At 41.0% G+C, this 19,743-nt stretch overlaps 1 protein-coding gene across 4 annotated transcripts in view; it reads right to left on the bottom strand.

Annotated features, from left to right (window-relative positions):
- Nucleotides 1–964: 964 nt before the first annotated feature.
- Nucleotides 965–19,743, bottom strand: part of smurf1 (SMAD specific E3 ubiquitin protein ligase 1) — a 32,049-nt gene continuing 13,270 nt past the window's right edge. Inside the window, exons 2-19 of one of the 4 annotated variants that reach the window (XM_062964187.1) lie at nucleotides 17,528–17,566; nucleotides 16,013–16,121; nucleotides 15,149–15,282; nucleotides 14,953–15,018; nucleotides 13,835–13,910; nucleotides 12,933–13,177; nucleotides 12,499–12,583; nucleotides 12,087–12,233; nucleotides 11,162–11,363; nucleotides 10,495–10,598; nucleotides 8,642–8,756; nucleotides 8,006–8,032; nucleotides 7,011–7,189; nucleotides 6,207–6,344; nucleotides 5,964–6,084; nucleotides 5,354–5,555; nucleotides 5,036–5,120; nucleotides 965–4,604 (exon numbers count right to left, since the gene is read on the bottom strand). In XM_062964187.1, coding sequence (XP_062820257.1) covers nucleotides 4,505–4,604; nucleotides 5,036–5,120; nucleotides 5,354–5,555; nucleotides 5,964–6,084; nucleotides 6,207–6,344; nucleotides 7,011–7,189; nucleotides 8,006–8,032; nucleotides 8,642–8,756; nucleotides 10,495–10,598; nucleotides 11,162–11,363; nucleotides 12,087–12,233; nucleotides 12,499–12,583; nucleotides 12,933–13,177; nucleotides 13,835–13,910; nucleotides 14,953–15,018; nucleotides 15,149–15,282; nucleotides 16,013–16,121; nucleotides 17,528–17,566 — 2,174 coding nt within the window. In that variant the 3' untranslated portion in view covers nucleotides 965–4,504. The remainder of the gene's footprint in view (nucleotides 4,605–5,035; nucleotides 5,121–5,353; nucleotides 5,556–5,963; nucleotides 6,085–6,206; nucleotides 6,345–7,010; nucleotides 7,190–8,005; nucleotides 8,033–8,641; nucleotides 8,757–10,494; nucleotides 10,599–11,161; nucleotides 11,364–12,086; nucleotides 12,234–12,498; nucleotides 12,584–12,932; nucleotides 13,178–13,834; nucleotides 13,911–14,952; nucleotides 15,019–15,148; nucleotides 15,283–16,012; nucleotides 16,122–17,527; nucleotides 17,567–19,743) is intronic. The other 3 variants (XM_062964189.1, XM_062964190.1, XM_062964191.1) reach the window with 3 other exon arrangements.

Genomic DNA, 19,743 nt, shown 5'->3' with positions numbered 1-19,743 from the left:
TGCCACGGCAGCATATCTGTCCATTAAGAGTTCCTATGTACTCATTCCTTCTCAATCGGTGAGATGAGGAAGTCTGGGCAGTCACGTTTCCTTTGAACAAGAGAAGCAAATCAATCCTGAAGCAAATGATACTGAAAACAGGCAAGCCAAGAGGTCTTGTAGCACGTTAAGAGAATGAGAACAAAGTTGGCAGCACAAGCCTTCACAGATGCACCTGAAGAACACAATGTACACAAAAGCTCATTCTACCAACTTCGTTCTCTCAGTTTGTCTCTAAGGTTTTGCAAGATGCCTTTGCATAGTTGTTAAGCATTATATGTGGATATATGTAAACACCTTGATACAACTATCACATGTAGAACTCTAGCAACCGATAAACAATGGCTAACAGCAAATCCTCACAATTCTCTAGTCTCAGGAGCAAGATGTGAAGCTTTCTTTTTACAAAATGGGGAGCAGTATGAATGAATATTTCCGCAATTTAAAGCAGGCTTTCAAATGCCTATGCAGATGCCTGCTTTGCAAATATATCCACAGATGTAAAAATATGTCTCAGTTTACCTGGACACGCACACAATTGAAAGCAATTCTTCCCAACAGACAAAGACCTTGCATTTTGTCTCTTTAGTAAACATTTTATTATTGTGCATGGCTCCTTTTGTATTTGTTCTGTGATTGATACTGTTCTGTGATTGATACTGTTATTTCTTTGATTTCAACAAAGGTATTAAATAGCTCTCATAATGGAGTTTTCTGTAATTAAAATATGTAAATGAAAATAAAGGTCTTCGGCTTCTGGCGTCTCTCCATTAAAAGTGATCGAGATCCTGGATGGCTATTACTATTCTGATGGATAGACAGCAAGATCTGGTATGAAGACTTTTCGCTTCGCGTAACAGCTGCCAGAAACACCGCTGTGACCTGTGAATGATATCGAAGCCGACATATGAAAGAGGAGGCAAGCTTTAAAGTTGTGAGAGTTTATTGCATATGTAACAAAAATGAACATGACCTCCTGGGCCCAGCCTACTATACAATCACTGTTTTATTCCAGCTGGCTCCATAACCACGTTAAATAGAACTAGTATTTCCTTAAATACTTTGATTTAGACATAAAATGGAAAACATTAGTGTACAACTTTTTCCCCTCCCCACAAAACAAAATCCGCCATAAAAATGGAGAGAAGAATAACAAGGGTAGCAGCAATACTTAAAAACAAGACATTACAAAATAATAAGTTAAAAAATACATTATAAAGTGGTTGAGGAACAAAAAATGTTTTTAAACAAAGTAAAAACAAATTACATACTGCATTTTTTTTCTGGAAAACTGTCTGTGCTCTACAGTGTAGAATACTGGGTACCGGAGCCATGGAGAGGATGGGAAGAAAGGGAAAGCCGACTCTGGATGATGATAGCGGCGGTTTGATAGACTGGACTCAATGCTGAGCAAGCGCTGTCCTTAAAAACAAGAAGTTGGTCCAAAATGTTCCCATCTGACGTAGGACGACTTATCCTTTCCCAGTTTGTAACACAAGAAGAGTGGTGATTTCCTACATCCCTGAGTGCATGGATGCTGGATGATGCATTTCAGGGCAAGTAAACAAAGACGCGGAAAGATCTGCATCACTGGACCAGTTGATAAGCTTTGCTCTTCCCAGAGGGACCAAAGGCCACTGGAGGTGGCCTTCAAAACCACCATCTGGCTGAAGGGACAGAACACACACATACCCTCCCAATTCCTCTGTGTCTTCATTGCAACTGAAATGGCAGTTTCCCACCTCCTAAATGCAAGACACAGCCGCAAAGGGCAGAGTGCTTCCAATGCCCTTCAGTACATGAATCTGCCTTAAAGGTTGATTCCCACTCACCACCAACCTGCTCATCTACCAAGAGGTGAAAGGCAAGACTATAAATCAAGCCTATTTTACCTTTGAAAGTTTAGCTGCTAAAAAGCCCCCAGCACAGGTGCAAGTTAAAGCTCCACAGACCACAGCCTGCAAGAAAAATCTCCTTTTCCCCACTCGGTTTTCTAGCTTCCTTGTTGGGAGAAAGGAGAGGTGGAATGTTCTGCCTGAGCACACTTGCCCACAAAGTCACAAAACAACAGAAAACCAACCCTATTGTGCCTTGCTTGGTTCTCCTTTCTGCCAATCCCGGCCTGAGCCTCCCTCAAACGGCAGTGTCCAGAGTCACAGCACACTATCAATGCTGGCTCTTGGTCAGCGGAACCAGGGGGACAAAATATGTCGGACACAAAAATGGGAAACCTAAAGCAGGTTTTGGAGACACACTCCTCACATCTTCCTCGCTATGACCACAGAGGAAGCTATCTACACTATGTGAACATGAACACAGTCAGGATTCCCCTGCTACCTTTGGAATGGGACTGCCTTTCCTGAAGTGCGCTGCCTTTCTCGTTTCACTTGTCCTCGGCTACTACTGTTTCCTGGTGCAACGTGCACTTTAGCCACTCAATGCAGAAATGGGTAAGGCCAAAAACAACCTCCCAGCATGTGGCCAAATGCATCATCTCTTTTGCTTGTGCCTGTAAGGAACGGCCTCTGCAAACCTTTCACAGAATCGTAGAGTTGGAAGAGACCTCACGGGCCGTCCAGTCCAACCCCTTGCAAGAAGCAGGAAAATCTCACTCAAAGCACCCCCGACAGATGGCCATCCAACCTCTGCTTAAAAGCCTCCAAAGGAGGAGCCTCCACCACTGTCCGCTTTCGTCTTTAGCATCGCTTTATACATTTGAATTCTAGAGACAGAGTTAACCACCTCCTATGGACAACACCTGGTCTCCAGAGGATGGCAAAGACGCCTGACTTAGCCTATTAATTCCGAATCCTCCAAACTCCCTTGACACCTTGCAACTTTCCCAAAAACTCACAGTGCAGTTAACTGGTCCCTTAAGCGCGACTGCATTCCCAAAGTCAATTCCATGTTATGCCTTGACTCACCAATAAAAAAAACCCAACCAGCCCTTTAGCTACATGGTGCAAATATCACAACATTGTAAAGTTTCCTTTTTCCAATGTCATCCTCATATTTCCATTGCCAAAACCACAAATGTTACGGCTGAACAAACAGAAAAGAGAGACTTTAGGGTTCCCACAAGTCACTAACTCAAATTTGTCCTACCACAGTTTAAAATTATTATCAATGTCAATTCAATGTTTTCAAAATTGACAAGAGAAGCCCAACGCTTTACTCGTCCAAAGCATCATCTCTTCATATGCATCTCTGTATTTAGATCAGGCAGGAGACGTCTTTTTGCCCCAGGTCTGCCAAGTCAGATTTGATGCTTAGTCAGTCTTTCTGCCAAGAAATGTTGTGTTGTTAAAAACACGGCCTTGCTGCTTCTGGTGTAAAGTAAACAAAAAAATGTGTTTGATTTAATGTAACCTGAGCGCTTTGGTTCTTCTCTCACAGGAAGTCATGGGAAGCCACTCACTTAATAACAACCTTGCACAAAATAGCTTCAGATATACGCCGGGGGGAAGGAGAAGGAGCAAGGGAGGCTGGAAGCAGGGCTTTGGGTTGCTCACGAGCCAGAAGTTAAAATCACTATGTTAGACCTTTGTGCACTATATATTCCTCTTTGAACAGAGCCATTCTCCAGTCCTGATGAAACTAGGATTCCCACTATTTCAAGTCAATGAATGCATCTGAGAAAACAGCATCGGGGGAAAGGAATCTTTCAGACTGCTCAGACCTTGGGCCATAAATGCCCCCTTGCTGCGTTCTCACATGTATCCCAGTAATAATAGCATAACCAAACAAGTCTGCCTCATTTAAAAAACCTCCACGTCTAAAAGGCTTGGGTTGCTTCCTTTTTTCCCTCTTCTAAAGAGCCAAGCCACTGCATTCACACAACGTGCCTCTTGCCAAGGAAGAATCCTTTACCGTGTGCGCCTACGGATTCGTTCTCTGCTACCCATCTTTTAAAGTGAATTCTGAAATGTGCAACTTGGAAGATCCCTGGGCCAGTCTTCTTTTTTTCGTTGCTTCTGGAGTCTACAAGGGCTTAGGACCGCCTTAAGACACAAACACCCATATACACCTACCAGTCAACAGATCCTCAGCAAACCAATCTCAAGATACTCAACTACAATTTTGATACTCCTATAAAAAAAGACCACAGGTCATTGACCTTATCACAATATGTGTTACGAGTCTAGCAGAATATCTTGGGTAACCAAAACCAAATGCTGAACCTGACTGCCTTTACTGTCGTGGGAAATGAAGGGGAAGGGGCGGGATGGGGGGAAAGGCAGGAATCGTTGTAACAAAAGGGAGAAAAATATATGGTCGGGAACCACCAACAAAAGCCCCCCTCCCCACAACACCGCCACAGGAGGGGGAATCGGCCGCAGGGCCCCTCCCCAAGTCGTTGAGTGTCTCAATGCTTTGGACAAAAAAGAAGTTCACAGCAAGCTTCTTCTTACAGCTTTTGATTTGGTGGTCCATGAGCTAGAATCTGTTTCCTTTGGTTGCCCATTCACTCCACTGCAAACCCACATGTCTCTTCCACAGCCGTCAGTAGCTTTTCGTAAAGCTTCTCATAGGTTTCGTAAGGCGGAATGTCAATTCGGTTAAAGCTGCGGAAAAGGGGAAAGAACCCAGGTGAGTTTGCTGCCACCTCTGCTCACACACTTGGAAAAACTTTACCTGCCACAAAATTATATAAGGTAATGGGAAACCATCTAATTTATGAAAAAGGAAATATCGTTATCTAGCCAAAAGCTTTAGAGCAGGCCAAACTTTGGCCCTCCAGGTGTTTTGGACTTCAACTCCCAGAATTTTGGCTGTTAGGAACTGTGGGAGTTGAAGTCCAAAACACCTGGTGGGACAGTTAGAGGCATCAACTGGAGGGATATAACAAAATATTTAATCCAGAGGTATTCTAAGTGACGGATCAGAAATACAAAGCAGGTGTTTTGCTAAAGCACTTTTTGTTCACCTGGTAGATACATACTCCAAGTCACAGGCCCACTCTACCACAAGGCAATGGAAAGAAAAGCAGCCTTACCAAGTATGAGCTTTCGGAAGGTTGTCCGTGTTTGCATCTATCAAATGGATAGTGAAGAGCCTGGGTCCTGCCGCGCCTGTAGAGCCTTGCAAACAGACATTCTAGTTAAGGCCCTTCATGAACACAGCCACCCCCCACCACCCACTTCTCTGTTGGAGCCAGTGTTTATATCTTCAAGGGAAGCGTAAGGAGGAAAATGTGAACCTGAGATTCTTTGAAATGCAGTACTCACAAAAACGAGCTGTTGGGGTGAACCCTGCATCCCTCTGCCTCCCACTTGTAGTACCCAGGTGCTAACTCAGCCTCCCTAGCAGTCACCTTGCAAAGCCTTGAAGCCCTGGAGCGGCACCCGCGTTGAGCCCGTCACAAACTGCAGCAGCCGTGCTCTCCGCTCCTCGTCGAAGGCTTCCACCGCTTGCCAGAACCATTTGACGATGTTGCTGTCGGCCATGCAGTGCTTGAGGCGCGTGTTGGATTTCCAGTCGTTCAAATCGATCTTATCCAGGCCACCGATGATGAGCTGGTGCAGCAAAACACACACATTTTAAAACAGCAAGCACTAGAACAGGCATGGGTCAACTTTGCCCCTTCCTCCATGTTTTGGACTTCAACTCCCACAATCCCTAACAGCCAGTTCTGCTGAGAAGTACCTAATGTTTGGTTGCACAATCATGCAACTCTTTTTCTTTACTTTGCATAGCATTCATTAGGAAGAAGTCATTCCACATTTTCATTCTCCCTTCTCTCTAGCATTGTGTATCAGTTAAATTAACACAGTATTAAACTGTGTTAATTCTACAGTGCATATGCACCCAGAGTCTCAGAAGTAATTGTACCTGCAATAGTCAGTATGCAAAGGGGGAAACAGTTTTTATAGTTTCATTTTCACTGGTCACATGGATAAAAATACAAACAGTGTGCCTGGTACCTCAAGCTCCTTCTGGTCAAAAGGCTTCAGTAGATGTTGTGGAATAAGTTCATTAAAGCCTTTCTGAAGAGCCAAGAACTGCGCCTCAATTCCTCTCATGAACCTCCAGTTAACATACAACCTGAAAAATCACAGACAGTGCTCCTTGAATAAAATATATTTTATAAAAAATATGGGAGATACAATTTGTTTTTGACTGGATGATGCTGTTAGAGGGAAAAGCATCTTCTTTGCTATAGATACCTGACATATTCTTTCTTGTTCTCCTCCGTGACAGATACGTTCCTCCCATTTGGTTTGAGCTCATGCTGTAGAATCCTGCCAAAAGCATTGTGCTCCACACAGAACGTATGGTCCAAAACTGGAGTAATATCATTTTCTCTGTCAAAAACAAATCCAAAGTATGCAAGTCATTCCTGCGCCTTCCAGGACACACCCAGCAATGTTCCCAACTAAATATTTTGACAGCATGAGGCTGAGAAGCTGCCTGAAAGAACAGGGCACCAGGGAAAGATCTTTTAAATCACGTTTTACATAATGCATGGGTTGTGCAGCTGGGCCCTCAGTGACTCAACTGTGTTTTATTAGACGTGTCTGTTGCCAAATGGATTGTGCTATTTGTTTTTGTTAACACATTGTCATGTCTTATTTAATGTTGACTATCAGAGATGCTCAATGTTTCAGATGTTTCTCTCAATCACTATTATTATTATTATTATTATTATTATTATTATTAATTTTATTTCTTACCCACCTCTCCTCATAGTTCGAGGCGGGTCACAGCAGACAAAAACACACAAATACTATAAAACTTCTGCAAACACACATATTAAAATGCAGTTCTATAAAATATATATACTAAAGCATTTCTATCAAATGCACATTAATCACACAAGACAGAGACCAAAACACACGTTCATGCTTTCAACTGGCTGGGTATTTAAAATGATGTTAATTCTGTTGCACGCTTAAAAGATGGGTTGACAGGATTATGGAGGCATCGATAACTTGGAATAGGATATCTGACACAGATAGTTAATTACTCACAAAATCCAAACTAAACTCTTGTGCAATTCTGGGTCGACTGATTCCAGATCAGATAATTGGATGGGTTTGCCCAGAAGCTGCTTGTAGAAAGGAACGGTGAAGCCTCCGTTGATGTAGTGCCCATGGAACACAGCCAGGCCCATTATCCGACCAACGAAGTGGAAGTAAGACAGATGATCCTGCAAGAAATGCCAAAAAGACCAAGAACTCAGCATCTAGAAGAGAAGCCCAATGCTGACACCTGGTGGTTAGGAATTGTTAGGAATTGTGGGAGTTGAAGTCCACAACATCTGGAGGGCTGAAGCTTGCCCATGCCTGGACTAAATCAGCACTTTGATCAGATGTTGCTTGGAAAAGATTTTGTGGGATGCTCCTCAGGATCATGATTCATTCTCCTAGGACCCTCTTCAAAATATTTTGCACTTCTCCAGAGTTAGGAGTGTTTCTGGAGTCTGCAGTTACCTCCCACTTTATGAATGAAGGGCACAATTTTTGTTACATAAGGATCAGCACTCTGAAAACCAAGTTGCTTTTAGTTTATACGATGTCAAAACAACCTTCCTCCTTAATGGAAATGACAGCCAAACGCCTTTAGTTTAGTAAGATAAATGTGAGCCAATCAGCTGGATGCTTTGCCAGCTGTTTCCCAAGGAAACGACTGCTTCCTAGGGCAACCAGCCCACACCAAGCAGCACCCAGAATGTTGTTAGTTTGAAAAATAATGTCGCTTTCAAACAAGTAAACGTGTTTTGAGGAAATGCTGATACAGTAAGTCAGTGCTGTAAAGATTTTTCTTTTGGGTTAAGATGAAGTGGCTGGTTCTAAGGAGACAACGTTCAAGAACAATGCAATGAGCGTTTAGTGTGGAACCGAAAAAAGGAAATGAAGAGGAAGAGTCACAATTACTCCATGACTGAAAAAGCTGAGGCTCTACAAATTAATCCATTACAAGCAGCCGATGCCTTAAGGTCCTCAGACACGTTAGCCATACTTACCTTCACCACAGTTTTGTTTGGGGTCAACTGGAAAATAGAAATGATCAGATTTGCATAATATATATTAAAAGGCTATTGAGCTAGGGAAAGCTCAGACCTCACATTTGTCTCCTTCTACACTGTCATATAATCCAGTTCAAATCAGATAATGTTGATTTTATATGGCAGTTTAGAAAGGCCTTTGGTTAAAGATCTGGCCTTGAACAATGGCTTGGGTGATTTGCATGTCTGGGAAAAACTAGGATTATATCATGCCATTCCCTTGCAGTGGACAAGGATGCATTGTGAAGCCCAATGTGCAAATGGCAAATTAGTTGAGAGACAGCAAGGCCTTGGTGTATAGTGTGTATATACATCGTTTGAATATTTAATATGAGTCTGGGAACTTAAGACGTATCCAATACATTGTACCAATGTGTCCAAATACATCTAATATTTGGCTTCCAATCTCCTTCCAAATTGAGGACACTGCTTTTGAGACTTTTTCACTTCAAAGGGGTTGATTTTGTCCAATATCCGAAGCCACAAAGAAGCAGTCGAGCTCCTTTTTGTATCCTGCCAAAATTTCCAAGCGGCTTTTTTCCTAATACACATCACAAACAAACTGCCCAAATATTCAGGGTTTATGATACTTACGGGATTGATAGAAGAGTCTGGATTTATCTGCAGCATGTAAATGTTATCTGTCGAATACTGGAAGAGTCCATAATACGGGTTCAACATTTCATGGCACAATAGGTATAGCCACTCCCTGCCAAAAAAAAAAGTAACAGGAGTTTTTTCCAGTATACATTCTTAAGAGATTTTGTACAAAGACTAAAGCTTGCCTGCCCATTATAGCAGGAATCTCTTATTCGCTGAGCACAAATATCTTCAAAGGAAAAAAAACTCCAGAGTTAACTAGATAAATGGTGACAAATTAAGACACTGTTATTCCTTTGATTAGCCTCTGTGGGGAAAATAAGTACAAGCACTCATTTGTTGGCACAGGAACTCTTTGGCTCCCAACCCAGTGGAATGATAGCATACAGAAAGTAGGTCACTTTGCATTATCAAGTGATGATCTGTTAATTCGCTAGGCTCTTTTAAAAAAGAGATGACTTGATCTAATTCTCTTCTTCTCTTTATGCATACCTTTTCTTGTTGCAAATGCTATTATAGTAAACAATAAAAGAAGAAATCTCCAAGTAATGCTTAGATACAACTGGTTAAAAAAAGGCAAGAGCTAAACAAACAGGAATGAATACTTTTTATGGGAAGTTAGGTTTCGAAGGGAAAAAGGTGACTGACACACTTCCATGCGACAGTAGTAGCGGTATGTTGAGAGTTATTACCCTGAGATAATAAGGGAGCTTAATTGCCCAGTGAGGATCCCCCTGAAGCTCAACAGGAGACATTTGGCTAAGCCAGCCCCAGCAGATTCAGCAACTGTCTAGACAGTTTTAAAGTGCAGACAAGATAAAGAAACTCTTGCAACATGCCAGTGATGACAAGGGAGAGGTCAAAAAGGAAGCGCTCTCAGACGGGAAGAATTTTGTCTAGAGTGTTTAAGATTAGAGGATATATCAGTGGAGCTAGACAAAAAACAGCCTTACTCAGGGTGATATTAGCTGCTGACGCCCTGAGCCCTTGGAAGAGCTGCCAAGCCCAGGAAACAATAGCTCAGAGGCAAGGAAGTGAGCAACGTTACAACAGGATCCCAGGACAAAACACAGACGCGTCACCGGGAGAAGTGAAGCAAGCCACAAAGACTAAGGCAGACGGGACAGGAGATCAGAAAAAAATACTGGCTGTTAGGAATTGTGGGAGTTGAAGCCCAAAGCTCCTGGAGGGAGGGCCCAAATTTGTCCATGCTGTTCTCCATTAATGGTGAACAGGTTTATTGAAAGGACAATGCTACAAAAGAAGTCTGGTTAACCGTAGGGGGACAAAGAAAACGACTGCATGCGTGCCTGTCTGTTCTAGGCAGATACTCCCAAAGGATTTAATTTTACGCTGGGATGAAGATGAATGCCAGTTTAAGAATGACTTTGCAATGTTTGGAGGGGGAGAGCCAACTGGCATGGATGGGATGAGCACCAAAGTTTGGAGCGGCTGCGTAGCCTTCCGGACGCTGCTGAACAGCAATCTCCAGCATTTTGAATCGCCAAATATGCTGACTAGGAATGCTGGGAGAGGCAAGTTAACATTTGAAGGGGCACAATTCCCACCACAGATGTATAAACCTTCATGGCTACATATCTCTAGCGTGAACACACATACTGGCCTGTTCCAGGTCTATACAACTGCAGTGCTGTCTGAGTCAACTGAAATGCAAACGTTTTGTCTATTTTGAAGTCCTACCTCTCCACCAGTGCACAAGTCTGGGGCTTGCATAAGCTCATCCTTGCAGCAATAAATCATTGCCTACCATTAGCTCCTCATGCATTCATTACAATATGGCAAGGTAACAAATTTCCCTGAACTTGTTTCTGCAATATTTGCAATACCTTGCCACTCCGCCGTAATCCAAGCCTTCTTCTCCTCTGAACTTTACCATCAATCTCTTCTTCAAATCTTTTGGCCGCATCTTCATGATCTGGCGGTATGATTCCTAGAGAAATACAAGTAACATTTAAGACACTAACAACTTTTCACCTTATCTGGAGAAGTACATTCTTGTACACTGCTCAGGCCATACATGCTTTAAGATACTTAGTGCTCCAGGAATGAATTAAAGTCTTCCTTATAGGACAATATTTCATTCAAATGAGCCTAAAATAATTTTACATCAATCTCAGGACAAACCATTTCAACAGATAGTATTTAGAATAGTCTCCCAAAACCAACTAGTTGGTAACAATGAGAACAGTAGTTCAATATATTTGGAGGGCACTGGATTGGGAGAGGCTGCCAATGTATTATCACTGATGCTGTGTGTCTTGAAGAGAAAAGAAAATGTAAATAAACAAAACAAGAACGAAGTTAAACACTCAGAAGCAAGCAGTGCTTCATTTCTATCTTGGATCTAAACAGCATGTAAGCATTATTAAATTTTAGGCCTCATGGAGGCAGTGTTTATTTGAAGGCAAGCATCAGCTGCAGAAATGTAGAACAATTCCACACAAGTACTTGAAAGCCTTGACTCCACGCAATCGTCATCACAAACATATGTACCTCAAATATTTCTTCCCTTGATACTTCAATGCGGCAGTGACCAGCTTGAGGTTGCTGGAGAGAGAGTTCGTGCCTGAGTATCTTCAGCTTTTGTACCAAATCTCGCTCGTATCTCTGGGCTGGCAATTCTTCACTGTCTTCTAATGACCCCTCATTCGGCACGGGCAAAGGCTGGTTGGGTTCTTTGAGTTGGCATTGGTGACTTGCGGATGGGGAAAAGGAGGGAAATGTTAACTCTCAAAGAAAAAAACAGGATGGCAAAAGTGATGCCACAGTGGTGTGCTTACTACACATGAGGAACAAACCCATCTCTTTTGACAACCGCATTTAAGAAACAAGTTTAAACAAAGTCTGAAGCATTATACATTAAAACTGATGATCACCGTCTAAGGTATGGGAATTCAGCTACTTAGAGGGTAAGCCATGTCAGCTGTTAGACCAAACACCCACAGAACACCTTAATCAAAGATGAATTAATTTGTCTCGTCAAAAACGTGACTCATATTCATAATGACAGGCAAAACTATATTATTTATACACTCCTTGTCTTTAGATATTGCCGGGTGGCTAATGCTCTTTATCTCTTGACGAGGCAAATAAGGGAACTTCTCCCACTCAGAAAGCAGGACCCTTTCGAGGTTTGCAAATCCAGCAAAGGCACATGTAATAATCTGAAACCAATTGCTTCAAATCCTACTCCAAGAAGAAGACTTGGTGTGAAATCACTGGATGAGTAAATGGTCAAAGTCTAGCTGAGTGTACATAACTAGCTGTTCAGTTTTCTTCCAATCCCATTTCAACACTAAACTTTTTTTGACTGGGTGGAGGGAAAACAATATATTGTTCCATTTCTATTTCACAGAGTCCTGTTAAGCTGTTATGACTGTGAACCTCAGACTCTAGTAATAATTCAATGTTTTCTTACTTCATGATGTGATGAAGTCTTGGGTCTGTGAACTGTGTGGTTCTGTTATTATGATCTACAAAATATATTCTTCCCGACACTGTACTTCTAACTTCCCAGCCTGGTGGTAGAGGTCCCAATTCATCACAATTCACACTATTAAGGTCTCTATGAAAAGCAAAAGAGAAACAATCATGGCATGTTTTGACCTTGGAACCAACACTACATTTGATTTTAGCAAGTTGACAGAAAAGGGTGACGGTTATCACTCCATTATTAGAAGTCTATAATATACAGAAGGAGTCCTCCCTTTCCCAAGCATGATGGTTAGAGAAAGGTTTTTTAATGCATTAACTTGGGGGGGGGGGATCTGAAAACAGAAGCACTACAATGAATTGCCAAAGTCCGGATGACCTCGGATAGATATACATACCTTGGTATCCTAGGGTCGTGCCATGTGCTAACACCAGTTTGTGTGTGTAAAAAGTAAACTTGCCCCTGTACTGTTGTCCTTTGTTCTACAAAAAAAGAAAAGTTTTTGTGAAAATCCAAAAATACGATTTCTCCCACGAACAAAAGGCTCAATTAATACTTAGAGCAGATGTTTAGAAAGGGAAGGAAATGCAAAGTACAATACTGTGTAATTTCAATGTGTAGTACAACAGTGGTTCTCTTGGGCCCAGAAATCCTTACTATCAGTCATGCTGGCCAGAATTTCAGGTAGTTACCCCAAACCTCCCAAACATCTCAGAGGACTAAAAAGTGAGAACTACACTGCGACAGTATGCCTGTTCTCCTGATCCCTCAATCTGGTTTAGTTTTGGATTTAATAAGTTCTTACAAAGCATCAGGATAGCACAGTCTTACCATAGCCTTCAGGCAGGTCAGGTGAGGGTGACTGGTGACCATGCGGCCTGTTCTGGGGCGTCTGTACATGGCTTCTCACATCAGGAGTCCGCAATCGCTGCACCTGCAATGCCTGGTCCTGACTTGGGGATTCCACAAAGTGACAGTTTCCTCCTCCAGCGGCACCGGTGCTGTCTGTGTATGGGGCTGGCTCCTCCATGTAACAGCTCAGTGGCCTTCCTGGTCCCGAGTCTTCATAAACCGTTCTGAAAACATAAAGACTCACAAAGTTAAACAATTATTATACAACCCTAGCAAAATGTTTAGGACGGGAGTGAGGAGACATAGATCTCCAAGGATTTAGGGACTACAGCTTCTGGGAATTGCCAGCCAAATATTATGGGAATTGCCATTCAAATGCACCTGGGGGGTTGCAGTTATACACCACTGTTTTTGTGAATTTCCTAGATGGAGAAAGTTTGACCTAAAACATACATCAACCCAAAGGAACCTGAATCAATGTGAAAATCTCTTGAAACATAACCATCAAGTCTCTTTCCCAGATGCAATTTATTTAACATCAATTGGATGGGGCCAGGAGTTGATAGCCATGGAAGCTCACTGGGTGATCTTGGGGAAGTCACACACTCTCAGCCTCAGAGGAATATAAGACATATCCCTTCTGAACAAATATCCCCCCCCCCCAAAAAAAACCAGAAACAACTTCAACCATCATTTTGCTTAAACATGTCTCACTGTCAAACCTTAAAAACATTTAATGTATAGCATTTAGATATTATTACTAAATATTTGTTTATAGTGTACAACTCAAACATTGCTCTGGTTCAGAAGAGAAGAAACAGTGATTATTAATTCACTTGTGTAAGATTAAAGAGGCTTATACTAGAAGATGGAACACCTACCCTTCATTCTCTAACAGGCCCCTGCAGTCTACAACAGATCCTCCTGTACCTATCCTGTCCCGTGTCTGTAAGCTGACTGGAATGAGAAAAAAGCAAATCAAAATTAAAGCTCAAGACAAGGTAATCTGCAAGTGTCTTCTACCAAAGCCAAGCTGGAATGCAAAAAACAAAAAACCTGACTTGCAGTGCAGTTTAACTTGACAACGCACTGCTACAGCATCCACATGTACTGTTGAGATTTTTTCCTTCTTATAAAGGCAAAGGGTTTCAATGTTTTGACAGGGTTAGCTGTTGCCATTTGCATTTTGTATTTACATTGGGATCAAAGATTTATCGATAATGACAGGAGACAAAAAGAAACCCAAAAGAAAAGGGCATGTCAGAACGTGAGAAAACACACTAAATCTGCTATTCAAAATCCGCATTGAAGACATAACCAACAAATAGCACTAAAAGTTAAAACATGTGAATAGTAAGGTTACACACACCAAGAATTCTGTGCGGAAAAGGCATTTCCAAAGATCTTTCATGCTCCCATTCCTGGAATATTTGCCACTAGGTGGCACTACATAACTTAATGCTTTTTTTTTGGCTGCAGTGTGTGTTTTATTTCAGAGAATTTGAGTTCGCACATGCAATACTTTCCAAACACATTCTCCAGACAGTATGATGGACCAATATGTCACTGAAGGTTGAATATGTTGATCTATCTTCAACACTGACCATATAAGACCATTTGAACCGCACTGAACTGCATTATATGGTCAGTATAGAACCAGCCCAAAATTCGATCGTTTTCCACTCCACCAAATGGATCAAATCAATATTCTCAACTGGTAAAATGTGTACCAATATGTACATTTTTAAGAAAAACTAGATTTAAAAAAAATATGGATAAACTGAATGGAAGTGACTTATCAATGAATGCATGCAAAACAGACTGCTCTATCCGCCTCCAACGTGCTTCGAATGGTATTAGTCCTGTCAAAAAATCTTCAGAGCATCTGGCATAAAACTCCTTGCAGATATTTTGGAACTTTGGTGCCTCTCTGAAGCTCAAGAGCTGATGGAAACAATTGCTTTTGTTATCTATGTAGACAGGAATGGTTTCTTCTTACCCACTATTTGGCCTCGCACTGCATCAGTATCTGTGGGGTTAAGTTTGCATAGATCCAAACGCTGGTCTGCAAATGAAAAAATTGGGAAAAGAGAAACTTGACCCAAGAATTTTCTCAACTAGCAGTCGACATTCAGTACTCAGATACAAAGTATTGCCAAGCATAGCAAATCTCTAGTAAGTAATTACATGCTTACATCCAGTATCTTTTAGCCTGCTGATAGCATTGGAAAGGAGTCGGACACACCCCAGGAAGCCAGCTCCCTGTTTTTTGTGGATTTTCTTATGGTTCCAGACACTGATGGTGATAGAATCGGACTTTCCAACATATCTGGAACAACAATATGAGTAAAGATACTTACATTTCCTATGGCAAAGCATTCTACATTCACGAAGACAGAGCTCATTACAATAATACTTTGGTCACGCTGCAGTTTTATCCAATACAACAACGTGTAATTAATCATTAGATCACTGTAATTTTACACAGTGCATTAAACTCATAATATACCAGCTCTTGTTAATTACAGGCAACCTTATTAGGAAGTGTGGAGCACTGTGCTCATTAGGGTATGGAGAGATTGCTTTCCTTCATGAATTCTGAGTTAGTCCTCCAATGCACAGCACTTTAGTCTGAGTAGCTAAGACACATAAAGTTTAAAGTCTATAAACAAGTACCAAAACCACACACAAGCAATTACGTGGACTTAAAGAGTACTTAAAAGGTATTTAAGAGTCCCAGGATAATAATCATGTCTGTGAAGTGGATTGTTAACATTACATGTTAATACTAGCTACTATTTCAAATCACAAAGGGACTATGTATCCCAAGTGGAAGTCTCAATCAGTCAACAATCCTTCCTTGTTTACAAATAATCCATTTACAGTTTCATTTTCCTGTTGTAAACCACATTGATGTTGTCAGTCAAACATGGCAGGATACAAATATTTAAAACAAATAGATTTTAAAAAACCTATTGAGATTGAATGCAAGCAAGTCATTGTTTTCTACTGTTCTCCTACCCCTTTCCAGACCATACTTTGCAAAAGAGGTGACTTACAGATCATAATGCTGGTTCCATTTGGGATCTAACGTGTTCTTCACTGTGTCAGTTGAGTGGCACTGACCCGACCCATCTACCACCACCTTTGCAAATGGGTCAGGGAGCCCTGTGGAGAACAAACCCAGGTAGGATCACAATGAGCATGCTCAGGCAACCACGGCTTAAGGAATAAGCAAATGTAACCTCTAATAACACTATATAATATGATTTTTGTCCCTGGGTTATAAATGTAATTTCCTAATTGGTTCTATTATTAAAACACGGTGAAAGGTTATTAACATGCAGAAACTTGGTTTTACGGGACATTCTGCAGCATGTTTTGCTATGGTTTTTCAATGAATATCTCATCAAGTCTCAACCAATTCAATAGTTTGTAGCAGCCATAAAAACAAAGTTTCTAGAGTAGAACAATTACTTTCCAAGGAAGGAAAGAAAGGAAATAATACTTTCAAACCAGGAACAGATTTTTTTTTTCAAATTTTGTTAGATAGTGTAATGAAAGAGAACTGTGAGTTGGTGTGAAGGATCTAAGAATTTGATTCTTGACATTCAGCACAGATACTGATGTGACTCTGGGGCCTCATCTACACTAGCCATTTAATTGCATTTCGAAGCTAGCTTCAAACTGCTGCAGCGAGGCAACCACAAAATAGCCACAAAAACACACAAAAGAAAACCTTGAATCAATGCTCTGTGGTTTGTGTAAACCAAGTTCTTCAGTTAGTAGTGGATTCACATACTAATTCTTCTGGAGTGCCCCCAGCTTTTCAAATGTTGAGAATTTCTGTTGCTTAATATATAAGGAACAGGGGTACAAAGGAAGAGCACAGGGTGTATGTGTTTTCCATCTTGAGTAAAACTGGATTTCCTACTAGGGTTACCCGCAGTCTGTCCTGTTTCTAACTGCTAATTCCAACTATAATGAATACAGAGCGCCCTGCTCTAAGACCTGCCACAAAATGTTTCTGATAAGAGTAGCCAAAAGGAATTTGCTAAGAGGTATAATGTGTAAGCAATTCCAGGGTATGACACCATTTGTGTTAGCTCAGGCCCCATTTCCAAGACTCTGCGAGATGAGTTTTCTGTCTGTCACTTCAAGCTTTTCCAAGAAAAGAGCCTGCTTGACCTTATGCACTTCAAAACGCAGATTCTCGTGTTAATTCACCGTGAGCTGATATTACCATCTCGCAAGAGACAGATTATTTACCATAGGTTATAATACCATCCCTGATTTAGCAGAATGAGAAATAAGAAGGGACAAAAATGTACTTGCCCAGGGTTGTCAGGGCTGAGATGAGATTTTAAGCGGTTCATGGGGGGGAGAGGACAGCCTGCTGCTACATAATTTGCACAACAGAAATTTCAGACAGTACTGATTCCTGAGAAAATTATCCTGAAATGCCCCCGAAGGAAACACACAAGGAAAAGACTAACGTCAGTATAATAGCTTAAATATGCAGAGCGGGGAAAAACAAACATGAAAAAATGTATAGGCATTTGCCAATTACTTACTGAAGAAATCCTTTTTTGCAAGGTTCTTGGCACAAAGCACTGCAAAAAAATAAAATAAACCGAGGTTAGTGAATTCCACCCATATTTCCCTCAAAGTGGTGAGAAGGTTTTTCTTACACAAGTTCACAGTTTGTAGAAACTAAGAAAAAGATACAATGGGATTAGCAACCAGGACATAAAACAGATGAAACTACCCAGAAGCTAAGCATGGTCAGGCCTTGTCAGTACCTGGGATGGGAGACCACTAGGGAACAGCAAGGATCTCTAGACAAGGCCAGAATCCTCCCTAAAACCCTGGACTGCAAGCCAGGACTGAGGAAAAAGGTCTATATGGAACCTATAGTGTTTGTGTACAGCATTTCTTCAGTTGTTATACAATGAATGCCTCAATTTCTTAGCATTTTGAGTTAAGAGCCATTGCTTGGCCCGAGTTTTGCTTTAATGTACAAGCAGAGCTTTGAGTTATGAGCGAGTGCCAGAGGCCACCAAGCCTCGTGCTCGTGTCCATTTTGGCAGATTGCTATACGCTTTGCTCTTGTTTGCTTTGAGGTTAGTTGATTCTGTACGGTTTTTATTCCTGGTCTGTTTGGCTTCAAGAAAAGATGAGAGGGAGAGAGGGAGGGAAGGAGGCTGGAGGGAGGACAGGAAGAAGAAGAAATGATGCTTCTGCCTGTTCACCTTGTGCTGCTTTTTGCTTCCTTGCGACAACTTGGTACTTCTACTACCTTTCTTTTTATTGTTCCATGATAACTATTATTTACATAAAAAGGAACATGACATGCTGTCTTTTCAGAGGATACAATAGCAACAACATTTTAGAGACCAGAATGTATGTAAAGTCACACACAGAGTGGTCTTAAGACTGCATTCATCAAAAGGCTCTCTGCATATGCAGTATGAGATTTCTGACTCCATATGTCAAAACAGTTTAATATTCATGCTTCCAAGATTAAATTAGATGTTCAAGCCTTCAACAGTAGTCTCTGTATTGCCAAACGGAAGACTTAATACTAATTTATTTTCTGTGAGATATTAAAAACAGAAGCTGCAGCAATACGTGTTACTAAAAATACTAGCAGTCTATAACTGGGTGACTATTCGTATCAGAGAAATAGTGTAGGATAACATGAAATTGACAGGATAAAGGACACGAAAGTAACAGGTACACTTCAGCCACAATTCAGGAAAGTACATTGCACAGTCAAATAAACCACAGAGCTGTTGGCTTATTGTAGGTTTCTGAGTTCCAGGTGGGTCTGATCAAAACTGCAACCAATAGTTTTTTTAAAAAATCCAAATAATGTTCAAATATCTTGCTAAAAAAAGGATATGAACATCAACATTAATAACATCCATTCAGAAAACCCCATGAAATTAATGACATTGCCGTAAGTCAACGAACAACTTGAAGGTCCATTGAAGGCACAAAGAGTTGCAAAATTACTGTATTGGAAATTAGGCCAGATTATTTCCTATGATTCTGTCACAAGTGTCTAAGATGGTATACTGTAGTGAACTAACTTATGTTCTGGGGAAGCATTTATCATCCCCACACCAGATTAATACATGATTGGAGCTGACCTTTATATAAATAGGCCTGGTGCCATCATGTCTAGCCCGTCCTTCAACCAGCAAAAACAAAAGCTTTTGCCCTAGTTACTAGACAGTATTCAAATAGTACAAAACATTTTTCTGAAAAACATGCAATTTGGCGCATGTGTACACACATTATTTTAACAGAAATAGCGTATTTTTGGCAGAAATGTCAAGACACAGGAATGTTACTTTGACTAATGAGATCTGACTGTGGTATAGGCACATCAGGAAATTCTTATTCTCAAGTTCAAACAGCAGCTCATCACAGGCGAAACAATGCATAGTTGCTTCTTCCAACATGAATAATCAATAAATATAACTTCTCTGGATAATATGACAAAGGTTGATTCTCTCTGGTGATGGTTTTAAAATGATAGTGAAGGAAAACGTATTATCTGCAAGACAACATGTTTGTAATAAGTGCCATTTCGGTCATGAGAAAAAACACACTCCTGCTCCCCAAGATCTGGAGAACTATATAGCACAGCTGCCGATATATTTAATGGCCTATGTGTCCCAGCTAATTCCAAGTTCTTCTGGATGTTCACATCATTCTAGAAAAAGATGCATGATAATGATAACAGCTACATGTATCCCAAATCTGACTACTTTATAGCAGC

The sequence above is a fragment of the Anolis carolinensis genome, unplaced genomic scaffold (assembly GCF_035594765.1).
Source record: "Anolis carolinensis isolate JA03-04 unplaced genomic scaffold, rAnoCar3.1.pri scaffold_13, whole genome shotgun sequence".
Taxonomy (NCBI): domain Eukaryota; kingdom Metazoa; phylum Chordata; class Lepidosauria; order Squamata; family Dactyloidae; genus Anolis; species Anolis carolinensis.
The sequence above is the reverse complement of the archived record's forward strand: the minus strand, read 5'-3'. Positions and strand labels throughout refer to the sequence as shown.